The sequence below is a fragment of the Hippoglossus hippoglossus genome, chromosome 18, assembly GCF_009819705.1.
Source record: "Hippoglossus hippoglossus isolate fHipHip1 chromosome 18, fHipHip1.pri, whole genome shotgun sequence".
NCBI lineage: Eukaryota > Metazoa > Chordata > Actinopteri > Pleuronectiformes > Pleuronectidae > Hippoglossus > Hippoglossus hippoglossus.
This window is the reverse complement of record NC_047168.1, coordinates 12,912,210-12,927,697: the sequence shown is the minus strand read 5'-3', so window position 1 is coordinate 12,927,697 and position 15,488 is coordinate 12,912,210. Positions and strand designations below refer to the sequence as shown.

At 42.9% G+C, this 15,488-nt stretch overlaps 2 protein-coding genes across 3 annotated transcripts; both read left to right on the top strand.

Annotated features, from left to right (window-relative positions):
- The first annotated feature begins 1,013 nt into the window (after window positions 1-1,013).
- LOC117751915 (lecithin retinol acyltransferase-like) lies at window positions 1,014-4,899 on the top strand. Its single transcript, XM_034568965.1, has 2 exons — window positions 1,014-1,757; window positions 4,227-4,899. Exons 1-2 carry the CDS (start codon window positions 1,209-1,211, stop codon window positions 4,377-4,379), a joined length of 702 nt encoding a protein of 233 aa, XP_034424856.1. The 5' UTR covers window positions 1,014-1,208; the 3' UTR covers window positions 4,380-4,899.
- Window positions 4,900-6,950: 2,051 nt separating this feature from the next.
- On the top strand, window positions 6,951-15,273 carry rbm46 (RNA binding motif protein 46). Of its 2 annotated transcripts, none has more exons than XM_034568872.1 (11): window positions 6,951-7,060; window positions 7,964-8,122; window positions 8,341-8,521; window positions 8,740-8,896; window positions 9,083-9,212; window positions 10,006-10,076; window positions 10,997-11,420; window positions 12,414-12,613; window positions 12,877-12,979; window positions 14,623-14,840; window positions 15,043-15,273. In XM_034568872.1, the coding sequence occupies exons 1-10, from the start codon at window positions 6,952-6,954 to the stop codon at window positions 14,835-14,837; spliced, it is 1,749 nt and encodes a 582-aa protein (XP_034424763.1). In that variant the 5' UTR covers window position 6,951; the 3' UTR covers window positions 14,838-14,840; window positions 15,043-15,273. The 2 variants fall into 2 exon arrangements, with proteins under 2 accessions (XP_034424763.1, XP_034424762.1); XM_034568871.1 differs by having other exon boundaries at window positions 10,006-10,103.
- The last annotated feature ends 215 nt before the right edge of the window (window positions 15,274-15,488 follow it).

The window sequence follows — 15,488 nt, the reverse complement described above, 5'->3', positions numbered from 1 at the left end:
GGGAAAAAACCTGAGGTGTCACATGTGAAAAAGATACTGATACAGTTTTTGTTCGTAGTATGATGATGATACTGGTTTACAGCTCCTGCCCACACTGCTGGAGAGCATTAACACCATGCAGGGTAATCCACACAACACACACACACACTCACACTCAGCCGTCACTCATCTCCATTCACCTTTACACTGCAGCTCAGTCGGGGTCACATCAACACATTCAGCTGCCAAATCTCCTCCAACCAGTCATTCAGCATCACTCAGCAGGGAGTGTGTGTGTGTGTGTGTGTGTGTGTGTGTGTGTGTGTGTGTGTGTGTGTGTGTGTGTGTGTGTGTGTGTGTGTGTGTGTGTGTGTGTGTGTGTGTGTGTGTGTGTGTGTGTGTGTGTGTGTGTGGGGGGGAGTGTGGGGGGGAGTGTGTGTGTGTGTGGGAGTGTGTGTGTGTGTGTGTGTGTGTGTGTGTGTATTTCCATAAGCTTCCCTTAATCCCAAAAGTCCCCTTCTCTTCAGAGGGTGAAAAGCAGAAGAATGATAAATAAGTAACTGACCTCAGTGAATTACCCATCATGCTCGGGGGCTGTGGCCTCCAGCGACATTCAGACGCTTGAACCCCGATCATTGACTGCATATAAAGATGGATGATGCTTCAAAAAGCCAAATTGTCATGTCATCGTCACCACAAGATGGCAGCGTTCGTCTTTGAGGTATTTTGGCTTCATTTCGGGAGGAAGTGGAGACACGTCGTCCATCTTTATTCACAGTCGTTGGTCCGTAACCACAGAAACGAGTCATCTGCTCATGAGTCATTAATACAGTGGAATCTCCCGTCTCCACCGCATCACGTCACTGAACGTTTTCCTGCTCCAGTTCTGCAGAAAACTTAGCTAAACTAAATCCCCTGAGTGTTGGAGACAAACTTTATTTTTACTGGTTCAGTTTATTAGACAGTTCATGTAGAGAATCCCAAAGTAAACACTGTGTCTTCACCATCTTCATCTTCATCTTCATCAGTGAAGTGCTGCAGAAGAACGAGCCCTGTGGTTTTTAACATCACAAAGAGTTTGTGTGTGTGTGTGTGTGTGTGTGTGTGTGTGTGTGACGTCACGGGCTCGTCCTCCTGCAGGGACGTGTGAGGAAGAGGAGGAGGAGGAGGAGAAGTTAGGAGGAGGACAGACTCTGGACCTCAGTTTGATCTTCCTCTCCGGTGCAGACATGTTGGACACCCTCACCTTCCTCCTGGAGAGACTCTTCCTCCTGGCTCACATCAAGCTCTCCTCCCGTCTGCCTCCGCCGCTCTCCGGCCGCTGTGACCGGGACGACGCTCCGCCGCAGCCCGCCACTCCTCCGCACAGGTTCCAGCGGGGAGACCTGCTGGAGGTGCCGCGGACCCTCTTCACCCACTTCGGCATCTACCTGGGCGAGAACCGGGTGGCGCACATGATCCCGGACATCCTGCCGGTGCTGACGGCGGAGCGGCGGCAGATCCAGGAGATGGTGACGAACACGCGGCTGCTGCTCGGGGTCCTCTCCAAGCGCGCCTCCGTGCGCGTGGACTTGGTGGAGGATTTCGCGTACGGAGCCGTGATCCGGCTGAACGCCATGGACCTGGCGGTGCTCCGCATCCCGCTGCCCGGGGAGGAGGTGGCCCAGCGGGCGGAGCTGATGCTCGGCTCCCTGTCCTACAGCCTCCTCTGGAACAACTGCGAGCACTTCGTCACGCACTGCCGCTACGGGAGCGCGCTGAGTCTGCAGACTGACCAGGTGAGTCACTTCATCACCTTCATCACTTCATCACCTTCATCACTTCATCACTTCACTTCATCACCTTCTTCCCTTCATCACTTCATCAGCTTCATCATTTCATCACCTTCATTACTTAATTACTTGATCACTTCATTAACTTCATCACCTTCATCACTTCACTTCATCAACTTCATCACCTTCATCACTTAATTACTTTATCAATTCACCACTTCTTCTCCTTCATCACCCTCATCACCTTCATCACTTCTAATGTCTCATCAGTTCACTTCACTTCTTGTGGTTCCATCATGGTTCTGATGTGGTTGTGTTACTGTCCTGGTTCTGTGTAGGTTCCATTGTGTTCTGTTACACTTCTGTTGTGCTCAGTTGTAGTTTTGTTGTGATGTATTGTGGTTCCAGTTGTAGTTTTGTTGTGATGCATTGTGGTTCCAGTTGTAGTTCTGCTCTGGTGTGTTAGGGTTCCAGTTGTAGTAACGGTTCTATTAGAACAGACTCTTCCATTAAAAGTAAAAATCCAGTATTTCCCATGATGACGACCCCTCACATGTGTCTGGTGACCCTTTGAAGGGCCTCGACCCTCGAGTTGAGAACCACTGGACTCAAACGACTGTGTATAAACTAAAACAACTCAGGAGCATTGATGTTGTTTATTATAACATGTTTTATTGAAGTAGAAACTAAAATATCTGATCTGAGAGGTTAAAGGTTAAAAACAGAAACTCCAGCCTCGTCTTCGTCTTCGTCTCTCTCACTTCAGCTTTGAGGTGTTTGAGTTTGTGAGGCTGTTTTTTTTAAACGAGAGGAAAATGTGCGTCGCTGTTCGGAAAAGTCCAGAGAACAAGAGCTGCATTCAGACTGGTGCCGTCTGCCAGGAACCAATGAGCTGCAGTGGCGGCAGCCTGACGACAGCCATGATGATGATGAAGATGAAGGAGGGCTTCTGTTTCTCATGTATCATTAAGTTTCTATAGAAGACATTTCCTGAATCGGAGTTTCCAGGATCCTCAAAGACTGGAAGGATAACAAAGGTTTTTTTAACACGTATACTAAGCTGCGATTGATTTTGATTTGAAAACCAGAACCACAACTTCAGAGAGTGTTGAAAAAGCTTTTTTTAACTTATATTCAGTTTACGATAGATTTATTTTCTTTAACATCTTGCTTTGTCGCTGTGTTTCGATAAATTTACCTCATCACGCACGAGTTGATATTGTTCCAGTAGAAGATTTTTTATTTTCTAATTCACATTGCAGAATTCTTTTAAATATATAATATAATAAAAAGTTTCTGTTCTATTGATTTAAATCAGCTCCACCTCTGTTCAGCGTCTGGTTTCATTCAGGCCTTTTTTTTTTAAAGTGCGGCAGAAAGACTTTCCCCCGATCGAGTTTCACTTCCTGTCATTTTGAACGTAAACATTTGACCTGTCGACATGCCGCCGTCAGCTTCTTCTACAGGATCATTACAGGGAGGGGGCAGGGGCCAACAGGAGCTTTAACAGGGGCCTCAGGGGCCTCAGGGGCCTCAGGGGCCCCACAGTCAAGTCAACAACAGCTCAATTGTTTTCTCGCTACTTCACCAGAGGTCACGTCTCCTCAGTCAAAGTTTATCACGTGTATTTTTTATTTTTTAATCTATAAAAAGTACGTTCAAGTTTTTTTTCTTGATAAATAAAATAATATGGATAGTTAATCAATTATGAAAAGCATTCACTCTTTTTATCTGCAGCAACAAGTGTGTGGATTTATAATGTGTGTGTGTTCTGAGCTGAAACAAAGCTGTTGTTGTGAAACAGATTGAATTGAGAAATTAAACAACTGAATCTGCTCAATAGTTTTAATCCTGACGTCTCTGGTGTTCTGAGGTTTGTGACTCAACAGCATCAGTCTGCACTGTCTTTATGTGTATACATAAACATGTGTGTATTTATATATATATATTTATATGTATGTATGTATGCATACAGGGGCCTCAGGGGCCCCACAGTCAAGTCAACAACAGCTCAATTGTTTTCTCGCTACTTCACCAGAAGTCACGTCTCCTCAGTCAAAGTTTATCGCGTGTATTTTTTATTTTTTAATCTATAAAAAGTACATTCAAGTTTTTTTTCTTGATAAATAAAAATAATATGGATAGTTAATCAATTATGAAAATCTGTCACATGGAATGTTTTTAAATTTTTAAAGCATTCACTCTTTTTATCTGCAGCAACAAGTGTGTGGATTTATAATCTTCATCTTTTAAATACAAAATAAATCATCAAAGCTGCTGGTTCGAATCCTGAGACCAGCTCAGCAACGTGTTGTCAGTGCGATGTTGTGTGTTGCTTCACCTACAATTTAGAACTACAACTCCCACAGTGCTTTGGGAGATATAAACTGACAAGAAAAGATTCACACGTGATGATTCTCAGGCATGTGCTTTTCAAAATAATTATAATATTTCTTTTATTTCTCCTCTCTCCAGTTCTGTGAGTGGCTGAAGTTGCTGATCCTGGACCAGCGTAGCGTCCTCCTGACGGCTCTGCTCGGCCTCCTGTCCATGGTGTGTTTGGGAATATCCTTCAGCACGGCCCTGCCCACCCTCCTCATCCCCTTCACCCTGTGGATGGCCAGTTAGAAACTTCAGGTCGCCAAGGAAACAGGCCCAGCCTCCGACAGAGAGGACGGAGTCATCTGCAAACGATCTCCTCCACGTGAAGAACTCGATGGTGACAGAAGCTAAATCCACTTGTAGCTCTTTGTTTCTGCTGCACATGAACTTTTTTAACGTCTGTTTGCTTAGAATTAACAGCAGAGGAACAAAACTAGCAATTCACATTAGCAGCATTAGCCACCAGGACTGGACTGATAGATAAAAGAAGACAAAGAAGAAAAACAGTTAGTTTGAAGTGTTACAAAGTTTTAAAGTTTCGTGGATTTCCCAACTTGAAACTTTGACGTTAAACGGACCAAAGATCAACTTTAGGAAAATTTTAATTTCCTTTTTCCCCCAGGTTTTTATGAAAATGTTTCATATTTTTCTGCTAGATGAAACCTGATAATGTCAGAATTCTTCACAGCTAGATTTGGTCTTGATTGGCCGTCAGATTCGTCAAATCAGGTTTGTTCGTTTTGTCAAAAGCTGCAACAAGTCAAGGTCGTTTGACTGAATGATGCTGTCAGCCAATCAGACACCAGTGTTTATTATGCTACGTGTTCGTTTCAGCTCTTAAACGATCAGTCTGGTGTTTTTCTGTATTGTTAATATTGTAAAAAATAACGACGTGTTTGTCCACCTCAGTGAAGTGGGAGATGTCGAGGACTAGTTGAAGCAGTGGATTAATCTACACGTCAGGTTTTGATTCTTGTTCGTGGGAAACCTCGATGGTGGTTTGTGTTTTAACATGAGATTTATTGACAAGAACAAATATACAAATAATCACTGGTTCAGTTCATTAATTCCACCTTAAATTTTCATGTTTTAAATGAAATATCGAACATTCTCAGTCTTCTACACATGAAATAACAAGGTTTGAGGTTTTTATTCAGCGTGTGTGGCTCAGCAGTGTTTCAACATTAACAACTTGAAATTGAGTTAGAAAAACACAAAATCAGTTGCGTCCATCTTGACTGTACACAACAGTACAACAGTAATAATAATACGTTTCTTTACACTGTTGCCTTCCGTCCCTGAAGCTCTTCTGTAAATATCTGTAAATATCTTTGTCGACCTGATTGTTTCTATTGTTGTCACAAGCTTCTGTACAGAATGTTTTTTTTTTACAATGCTGTAACACTTTATACCGTCTTTATGTAAATAAAAGAAACGGAGATAACGTAGACCTGTCGGAGTGTTTGATTTTGGTGAGTTTAAGAGTTCTAGATTGTTAACTGTTAGATTCCTCCATCAGGTCTTTTTAAGTTTTCAGATCCTTCATATAGAAAAGATATGGACTTTGGTATCTGCTGCCCTCTGCTGGTATTGCATGGGAACAGCATGCGCAGCACGCCTCAAGCAAACCATAGCGACAGTTTGTTGCTGACTGAACATTAACTTTATTTAAAGCTTAAATTTCTTCTGTAAAAACCTTTTATTCTAAAATGTCGACAACATGAAACAAGAAGTTGGAACCTGGTTTAATTGAGAGTTGACATTTACGTTCTGAAATATCTGTAAATCAACACATTTTTATTAAATAATATATCATTTTATATTTAATTGTTTTAATTTCACAGATGAACTGAAGAAGTTTCACAGTTTAATTAAATTTTAAGTAAAATAATTAAACTGTTCAAAGAGAGAGAGAGAGAGAGTGGTGTGTGTGTGTGTGTGTGTGTGTGTGTGTGTGTGTGTGTGTGTGTGTGTGTGTGTGTGTGTGTGTGTGTGTGTGTGTGTGTGTGTGTGTGTGTGTGTGTGTGTGTGTGCGTGCGTGCGTGCGTGCGTTCTGAGCTGAAACAAAGTTGTTGTTGTGAAACAGATTGAATTGAGAAATTAAACAACTGAATCTGCTCAATAATTTTAATCCTGACTTCTGTGTTGTTCTGAGGTTTGCGACTCAACAGCATCAGTCTGCACTGTCTTTATGTGTATACATAAACATGTGTGTATTTATATATATATATATATTTATAGGTATGTATGATGTATGTATGCATACAGGGGCCTCAGGGGCCCCACAGTCAAGTCAACAACAGCTCAATTATTTTCTCGCTACTTCACCAGAAGTCACGTCTCCTCAGTCAAAGTCTTTATGTGTATACATAAACATGTGTGTATTTATATATATGTATGTATGATGTATGTATATATATATATACATCAGTGTGATAAGAACTACCTAAAATCTTTGAGAAACGTTTAAACGTCTACTATGATTTTTTTGGTTGGTCCTTGTCCCATCTACTAACTTGGAGGAGGCAGCGTTTATGACCTATAGTGCATCCAGCCAACTTCCTCTGAGAAACATTTGTATTGTTAATTTCTTTAATTTCTTTAATTGATTTTATTATATAATTAAACGTTTTTAGTATTTGAGTCCTTTTATTTTTATTGTTATTAATTAATTTGCCTTTATCATATTGTTCTTCTATATTAAGTTGTATCTGTTTTATTAGTGTGCGTTGTTTTACAACTTAATTTTACTTTCTTTAATTTAATTTTGATTTCTTTTATTTTAGAGGAACTCTCTGTAGTCCCGCCTGCAGGGCAGATGCCTCGCACTGATTGGCTGATTGAGGCACTCCATCCTCACGTCAATCTTGACTCCGGTGACGAAGAAGAAGAAACGTTTTGTGCTAAAATGGCGAATGACAGAAAAGGTGAGTTTTAAAAGTTCACGTCGATAAAACTATTGGAATAAGTTCGAGCTAAAGCTGCGGCTAACGAACATTAGCCGAGTGAACAGTAGCATATGTGCTAGTTTGTGCTAATGTTAGCACTGAATGAACTGTTGCACTTGCTGGTTAGAAAGGGAAGGTTCGTGTAGCTAATGATGCTAATCGCTCCTAGCGTTAGCTTAACATCAGACAGTAGAGCTAACATTAGCTGGGTTAGCATGTTGAATTAGCCAGTGAGTTAGCTAATAATGATAAATGTTCTTATAGAACTTATCATGTGGGTAATTTCACTGAAATTCGATTAACTTTTAAATTAAATTGAATTGAATTGAATTGGTTAAGTGTGTGTAATAAAAGCAGATGTTTAATCCTTTGTAAAGTGTCTTTAATGTCCTTGACAACCACTATATAAATAAAATGTATTATTATCATCATACAGCTGTTGGAGAGAAAAAGCAATTTATCGTCTACTTTGATTTATTTAGTCCATGTCCCATCTGCGACCATGGAGGAGGGGAAGTTTAAGACCTATACTGCAGCCAGCCACAGGGGGGCAGTGGAGATGATTAGGCTTCACTTTGAGGAGCTGTCATGCCTTCTATCTTTATACACTTTATTGTTCAAACCTTCAAAGCACTTTGTAATTACATGTTTTAGAAATTGCCAATAATTCATTAGTAGTATTACAGACAATAATATTAAGTCTATAGTTATAGTTTATTTCCGTTTATTTGTACTTAAAATAACTAGTAATTCAATTTCTAGTCAAAACTCAGACAAAGTAAATGTAATATTTTTATTCCAGTTGTTGTCGACTTGAAAGATTTTTATTTTGTGGATTCATAGTTCCCCTTGAGACAGTTTGTTGTTTTGTTCGCTGCACAGACGAAGACCGAGACTCCGACGGAGACATGGAGGGAGACCCCGAAGGAGAGTGGGGGCTGTCGTGCACTAAGGAGATGGCGCTGTTCTCTCTGATGAAGCAGACCGGCTGCACAATCATGCAGGTGAACGGGCAGAGGAAGTTCGGCGGACCACCACTTGGTACGTGTGTGAAAAAGTTCATGAACTCTGGTCAAGAACTGCTGATGGTGGTTTAACATCTGCTTCACAAGTTTGCGTTATTAGCTATGAACTCTGGGTAATTTAGGACTTCAATAAAACTTTCTCGACAAAGATGTAATTGTGATCCTCCTGTAAAAGACAAGGTGCTCAGCTTAGACTGTGTGCATGTGTGTGTAAATGTGTGTGTGTCTGTGCAGGTTGGGAGGGGCCGCCCCCCCCGCGGGGCTGCGAGGTGTTTGTGGGGAAGCTTCCCAGGGACGTGTACGAAGTCCAGCTGCTGCCTCTGTTTGAGAGCGTGGGCCAGGTCTACGAGCTCAGACTCATGTTGGAGTTCAATGGCCAGAACCGCGGCTACGCTTTCGTCATGTTTGCCAACAGGTAACAAAGAGCAGACTCGCAGGCATAACTCAACATCACACTGCGCCAACAGGATTGTGTTGTATATCAGATAAATAATGATGTTGACAAAGAATCGGCCTGATACTACTTTAAATCTGCTGCTTTTATTTTGAAAAGTCAGGGAGTGTTTCAGGGTCGCAGGTATCGAATGATTGACTGTGATTATTAAGTTTTGGTGAATATTGGTTGTGGTGCAGAGAATCAGCACAGAGGGCCATCCAGACGCTGGACAACCACGAGATCAAGCCGGGAAAGTTCATTGGCGTGTGCGTGAGTCTGAACAACTGCCGCCTCTTCATCGGCTCCATCCCCAAAGACAAGAAGAGGGAAGAGATCATGGCGGAGATGAAGGAGGTAAACACGACCTGTTCACCTGCACGACAATTTAAAGCAACACTAAGCAACAGCGCCCTCAGCCAGATGTCAAAACTCAAATAAAGACGACAAGATGACAAATTTTGCCTTTTGGGACCATCTCTCATAACTTCAACTTCTCTGTTCAGCACACGATGTAACTCTGTGTGTATGTGTTTGTGTCAGGTGATGGAAGGTGTGGTGGACGTCATCGTGTATCCCAGTTCCTCTGATGAGAATAGAAACAGAGGGTTTGCCTTTGTTGAGTTTGAATCTCACAAAGCAGCAGCCATAGCCCGAAGGAAGCTGCGGTCTGGTCAGTATTAATATTAATATTATTATTACAGACACATACTCTCTCATCCTGCAGCTCCTCTCTGTGTCCAGCAGAGGGTGGCAGACCACCACACTAAGTTAAAACCAGCTGTGATAAATCCTCCTTCAATCCAGAGGAAGAGAGCTATTTCAAAAAGAGAGGAAGACAAATAAATAAATATCTTCTTCTTCTTCTTCTTCTTCTTCTTCTTCTTCTTCTTCTTCTTCTTCTTCTTCTTCCTCTCCTTCCACAAATGTTGTAGAATTGACACTAAACTTCACTGCATCTTCAGGCTGTCCTCCACAAATGACCCAGCCAGATAAATCGATAATCTGGCTGGGTCATTTGTGGAGGACAGCCTGAAGTCACTTTGTAGATGCAACGTGAACAATTTCAGAATTTTATGTCAATACCAGAAGTTTTGAAAATGTTTTGAACTTTATCATCATGTCACCTATTGCAGTCAAGGGGAATGCAGCATTTTTAGTCAGTTTCTCACTCATGGAGCAATCAAACATTTTGTGAAAATACATTACAGACATCTCTATATTGTTTAGATGAAGTACAGACATTATCAGAAAATGTTTCCTCTTATTTCTTCTTCTTCTTCTTCTTCTTCTTCTTCTTCTTCTTCTTCTTCTTCTCCTCCTCCTCCTCCTCCTCCTTCCTCTTTATCATCTTCGTCCTCTTGGTGTTTTCTAATACCTAAATAAAATCTCGGCTCATTCACGTCTGGAGTTTGAGGTCGTCACGACTAAATGTTGTGACCCCGCCCTGACTTTGTGTTTTACAGGAGCCTATAAGCTGTGGGGTAACAACATCCATGTGAACTGGGCCGATCCTGAGAAGGACGTGGCCGACGAGGTGATGCAGCGCTATAAAGTCCTCTATGTACGTACACGTGTGTGTGTGTGTGTGTGGAGATTTTATTATGCCTGTGCAGCAGTGACAACTAGTGGCCGGAGTATATTTTATTAATCTGGTCTCTATCGTTAAATGTTTAAAAGTTATTTTATATCTTTTATGAACATGTGCACGTAAAATCTGCACATCATCTTTTTTTAGAGAATTTATACCCTTTAGACAGTCAGTGTTGAATCTGTGTAGTTTTTAATCCACAATAAAATCCACCTCACCCCACGGAGTAAAAACTTAGAATCTGTTAGTGATCGTCTCAGATACAACGTCGGGCCCTGCGTCTCGTGTTCTCGGCTCCTGCAGCCAGAGGTCGATGTTTTAGGAAGAAGCCTTTGAAATATTCAGCAGCCTTGTTCACATCAGAGGTGAAACAGCAGGAGACGACTCAGTGGAGCTATTCAGCCTCCAGGGAATCAATTACTGTGCAGGCTTTTACTCTGTAAGACCGAGGCCAACAAATACTAACCTGAGAGCAGCTCACAGCTGTGTGTGTGTGTGTGTGTGTGTGTGTGTGTGTGTGTGTGTGTGTGTGTGTGTGTGTGTGTGTGTGTGTGTGTGTGTGTGTGTGTGTGTGTGTGTGTGTGTGTGTGTGTGTGTGTCAATCTACTGGATGATGAAATAACCTCAACTTTGAGACACCTAAACGATCGCACACTTCAGCGGTGGTTCCGTCATAATGTGCTTCGATCATTTTCCTGCATCACTGACACACTGACGCTGTCCTCTGCTCCGTCATGTTCACATATCTGTGGTGTAAAGAAAACTTGTAGACTTGCTGCCATGATAGCAGCTAAACCGTAAACATGTTTCCTGACTTTAAAACTGAGGATTTAGTGGATGATCGTGCTCTTGTTTCTCTGCTGCAGGTTCGTAACCTGATGCTGAGCACGACCGAAGAGACGCTCTTTCACGAGTTCTCTAGCTTCAAACCGGGCTCAGTGGCGTTTGTCAGGAAGCTCGGTAATCAGGCCTTCGTGCACTACCGCCACCGTGAAGACACCATCGCCGCATTGATCTCAATGAACGGGGCCAAGATCGATGGTGCCACTGTGGAGGTGAGGCTGTCCAAACCAGTGGGGATGAGAAACAGGCAAGGGGCCGGCAGTGGCGTCTGCAGCAAAGTGGACCTGGAAAACAATGCAAGAGGAGGAGGAGCAAGAGAAGGAAACGGGGAGCTGCACTGGAACGATGAGGGGATGAAGGGAGAACTCGAGTATGGGTGTTCTCCACCAAGACGCACGTCCGTGCCTCCTCAGCTGGTGAATCCCTTATACCCAGGAACAGCAGGAGGTGAGGACGGGGTCATTATGGGTAATTATTTAAATTTTCACTCATAATGTTGCCAAAGAGAATCACATCAGAGAGGTCAGTGTGGGTGAAGACTCTTTTCTTACCTTTACAGCAGCCGAGTCATCTAAATTTAAATTGCATCAAATCATCTGCATAGAGACATCAGTAAAATAGTTTCATAATAATCATAAGACAAATAACCCAGGAGACATTTAGTCCCATGGACCAAAACTTTCTAAATAATTAGTTTCCAGTTTTACTTTTACTGACACTTTCATGCCAAAACTGACCAAACTTTTAAACTTTTATTATTTTTCTAAAATGTTTCAGCCTGTGACAAAGAAAAAAATTCAGGTCAGAATGAATTGAACATTTGCTCTGCATGTTTTCCTGCCTGTGGAATCCTCCTGTTTAATTAAACGTTGTGAGTTCTCAGTCGTTTCTCTCAGCACCGAGCACGTCGCACCATCACTGTATTGACACAGTTGTGATAAAAATCTGGCGATGGAGCAATACTGCCCGTTTCCTGACGCCCGCAGGCATTTCAGAAAATGAGAAAAGTTTCAGAGTTAACTCTGTGCAAATGGACTGTGAAATGTTTATGAGAGGGAAGATGTCACCTCAGCAACGAGAGAGGGAGAGAGAGAGTGTGTGAGTCAGTCCGGGGGGGAAAAGGAGGGAGGGATTCACTGAGAGATGGACAGAGGAAAGTGAGGACTGTGTATAAAGATGATCCGTGACTGTGTATAAAGCTGATCAGTGATGGCGAGCATCTCCACAAGTCTGTAAAACTCTGGAGTAGTGTTGATGCTATTTGTAACCATAGCAACCGTACACTGTGAATAAAGATGGATGGCATGAGTTGGATCAGTAATTTGACCTCAGGCAGGTTCCTGCACCTTCAAACTTTCTGTTCCTCACCGTGTCAAACCTAACGAGCGCTGAAATGAATCCTGTGTTTGTCGTCGTCTCGTTGTGTTGTTGTGTTTTCAGGTGACCTGGACAGGTGCGTGTTCCCGGTCTTTCCCGGCGCCCCCCTCTCCCCCACCAGCCTGCTGTCGCTGAAGCAGAGTCAGATCAGCTCTGCCGTCAGCCTCCTCGACTTCTACTGCCACAGCAACTGCTGGTCGCAGCCCGAGTACCACCTGTTCTCCACCCCGGGAAAGGATGGACAGCTGCTGCTGCTCTACAAGGTACAACACTGCTCCTCGTATGGTGTGAATGATGACACAGAGATGTATGTGTGCACTAATGCAGAGTGTCGTGCACAAGGTTTGATATTCCAGTGTCAAGACACCTCACTGCGTGTTAGTGTTTAGATTAATTTGTTTCAGCTTCACTCATCGTCTTGCTCCTTATTTTCACTTCACTTTTCTCAGCAGGAATTAAAAGTAAGAAACATTAATTTAAGATGTGAAGTAAGTAAACAATAGATTAAATGTGTCTGTGTGTGCAGGTTGTGATCCCAGCAACACAAAGCAGCTACATCCCTGACAAACTGTGTGTGCTGCTGGACGACGCCAAAGAATTAGCTGCACAGACCACACTGAGGAACCTGGGTACTCTTCAACACACACACACACACACACACACACACACACACACACACACACACACACACACACACACACTTCTTCACTCTTCTGATGGACAGTTCATGTCTCATATGTTCTGAGAGCTTGACGATTGTTAAAACCTAAAATGTGAAGAAGAACAGACGAGAGCAAAGCAAACACCCACAATGATTTCAGAGTGTTTGCAGATGTTTAAACAAATTAAGTCTCTTAATTTATTTGATAGTGGCCAAAGTTACATTTTGAATGAACGGGAGACAAAAGGTTTTTTATCTTTCTGCCTGAGGTCCTATCAGAACAAGAAAAATCATTTGGCCTCCTTCTGTAGAGGAGTTAATGAAGATGAAGGTGCACATCCTCAGACGGTTTCTCCTGGAATTGTGTAAAACCGTGAAAAACACATTGCTTCCATGAGGTTTATCCTCTTCACACCTGTAGCACGTCACTGTGTGCGCTCAATCCCAACGTCGCAGCTGCTGTGGTTTCATGAGCCGAGATTAAAAAGGTTTTAATATTTGATGGCGGGAAGAGAAAAATATGGGACGGAATAAAGTTTTAACCAGCTGAGACTTGGCAGAGGAGCAAGACAGAAGAAGAGATTTTCCTGCGTTGTCGACGCGGCGCACTGTGGACATGCGTCGCTGTTAGAACCCAGCGGGCTCCACAGTGAATCCATCCCACTTAGGGATTTCCATAATTTTGAATTTCCTGGAAAGCCTGCAGTTTCTCTGAGCTTCTGTTTTGCAGCATTGAGCCGGGGTTATATGCAGACATTTTTGTTTTGAGTTTGAGAGAGATTTTAACCCCCCCATTGTCAGGTCACAGACTTTCCCATCATGCATTTCCTCTAACCCACAGCTGTCGAGTCTTTCTCAGCTTTTTCGTGCTAAATATCATCCGACTGAAATATTGTTAAGAACCTGCTTCTCTTGGGGACGGCGCTTAAGTGCAGCGTTAATTCACCATCCGTGCATTTTAGAGTGGGACTCAGAGAAGTCATCACACGAGTGTGAAGAGGAAATAAAAACCTCCGAACAGGAGTGAAAGTGGGTCATCTCAGAGACCGAAGAAACATGATTAATATGAGACTGAGCTAAAGTGGTTTCCTTAATTGTCTCGCAGGAAGCAGGTTTGTGTCCCTGCGGTCTGAAACGCCGGCCACCAGCCAAACCACAACCCAATGAAAAATAGTTTGTGTTTGGACACGAGATGTGATGAGGACGCTGGGAGCGCCTGGGCCTCTGGAACTCCGCCCCGTGGTGCACGCTTTTAATCAGACGCCGAACACGGCATCCATTTTTTATCACCCTTGCCGCTCCGCAGGGAACGGAATATCAGCGTGTGATGGAACTCAGCCTACAAAATAAAAACTGTTTCCCTCCCTCACTTTTCTGTCTTAAAGTGAGGAGAAAGACTCAGATTCAAGAGTTAGATTCAAAGACTCAGATTCAGATATTTGTCAAGATAAAAATTTACTACATGTTAGAGTTACAGCTGCTTCCATAAACATTTAAATGTGACCTTTGATTCAATGCACCAGGTTCTTCTTCTCCTCTTTCTATCCATCACTTTTTTTAACCTCAGTTTTTTTTCTGTCTCACCCTCGTCATCTTCTCCCTCTCTTCCAGAATTGTCTTTCCATAGTGAATCCTCCAGTGATTCTCAAAGCAGCCCCTCTCCTCCTCCCGCCCGGGCCTCCTCTGCCACCACTCAGGGGTTTCTGACCGGCAATGGCAGGGCCTACACCTCCTGCCTGCCTCCCTCTGCCCCACCCCCACCCCCACCCTTCTCTGCCTCCCAGACTCAGAGGTTCTTCATCAACTCCCCGTCGCCTTTTTACTGACGGTGAGACACGCGATGATCTGAAGGTTCATATAATGTAGAAAATCACATTTCAACGCGTTTCAATTTGATTTTTTCAATTCGATTTTTTAATACGAATATTATGAAAGTATTGTTTATCTTTATCTACAGTTATTGATCGTGTTTATATACAGTTATTGATTGTGTATTTCATCTGTTTTCGTGTGATGATATAAATCTGCGTCATGTTGTTGCAGGACTTTTCATCAGCAGAGGAGCGAGGAGAAAAGGCAGGACTCTCTTTTTTTTTTATGTCTACACCACCAAACATGTCTTGAGGCTGTGTTTCAGTCTGGCTGACGTTCAAAGCGGCTGCGTCTCACCTTAAAATGTTCAGAGGCGCGTTCACGTCCTCCGTCTGTTTGTTTTTTCTGCCTCTGTTTTAAAAAACGTATCTTGCCCAGAGACGACTGGCGGGAGCGAGGGATAATGTTTAGTCTGTGATGAGTCGCTCATCTCTGACACTGTTTAGATCCCACGAAAACATACAAATCCAACAGATATAAACGACTTCTATCAACCTCTGGTAAATGTCAGCCTCCTCCCCCTCCTCTCTGCTGTCTCAGTCTTCCCACAATGCATCAGCAGGAACACAGATCTCAAATTCATACACATTCATAAACATTTGAAA

What these genes read in the sequence shown, in the direction of transcription:
- LOC117751915 (XM_034568965.1), top strand. Translation starts at nt 1,209, where the DNA reads ATGTTGGACACCCTCACCTTCCTCCTGGAGAGACTCTTCCTCCTGGCT. An exon ending in TGAGTCTGCAGACTGACCAG is followed by an intron (nt 1,758 to 4,226) that starts GTGAGTCACTTC and finishes TCCTCTCTCCAG; the next exon opens with TTCTGTGAGTGGCTGAAGTT.
- rbm46 (XM_034568871.1), top strand. Translation starts at nt 6,952, where the DNA reads ATGCCTCGCACTGATTGGCTGATTGAGGCACTCCATCCTCACGTCAAT. An exon ending in AATGGCGAATGACAGAAAAG is followed by an intron (nt 7,061 to 7,963) that starts GTGAGTTTTAAA and finishes TTCGCTGCACAG; the next exon opens with ACGAAGACCGAGACTCCGAC. An exon ending in ATACCCAGGAACAGCAGGAG is followed by an intron (nt 11,421 to 12,413) that starts GTGAGGACGGGG and finishes TTGTGTTTTCAG; the next exon opens with GTGACCTGGACAGGTGCGTG.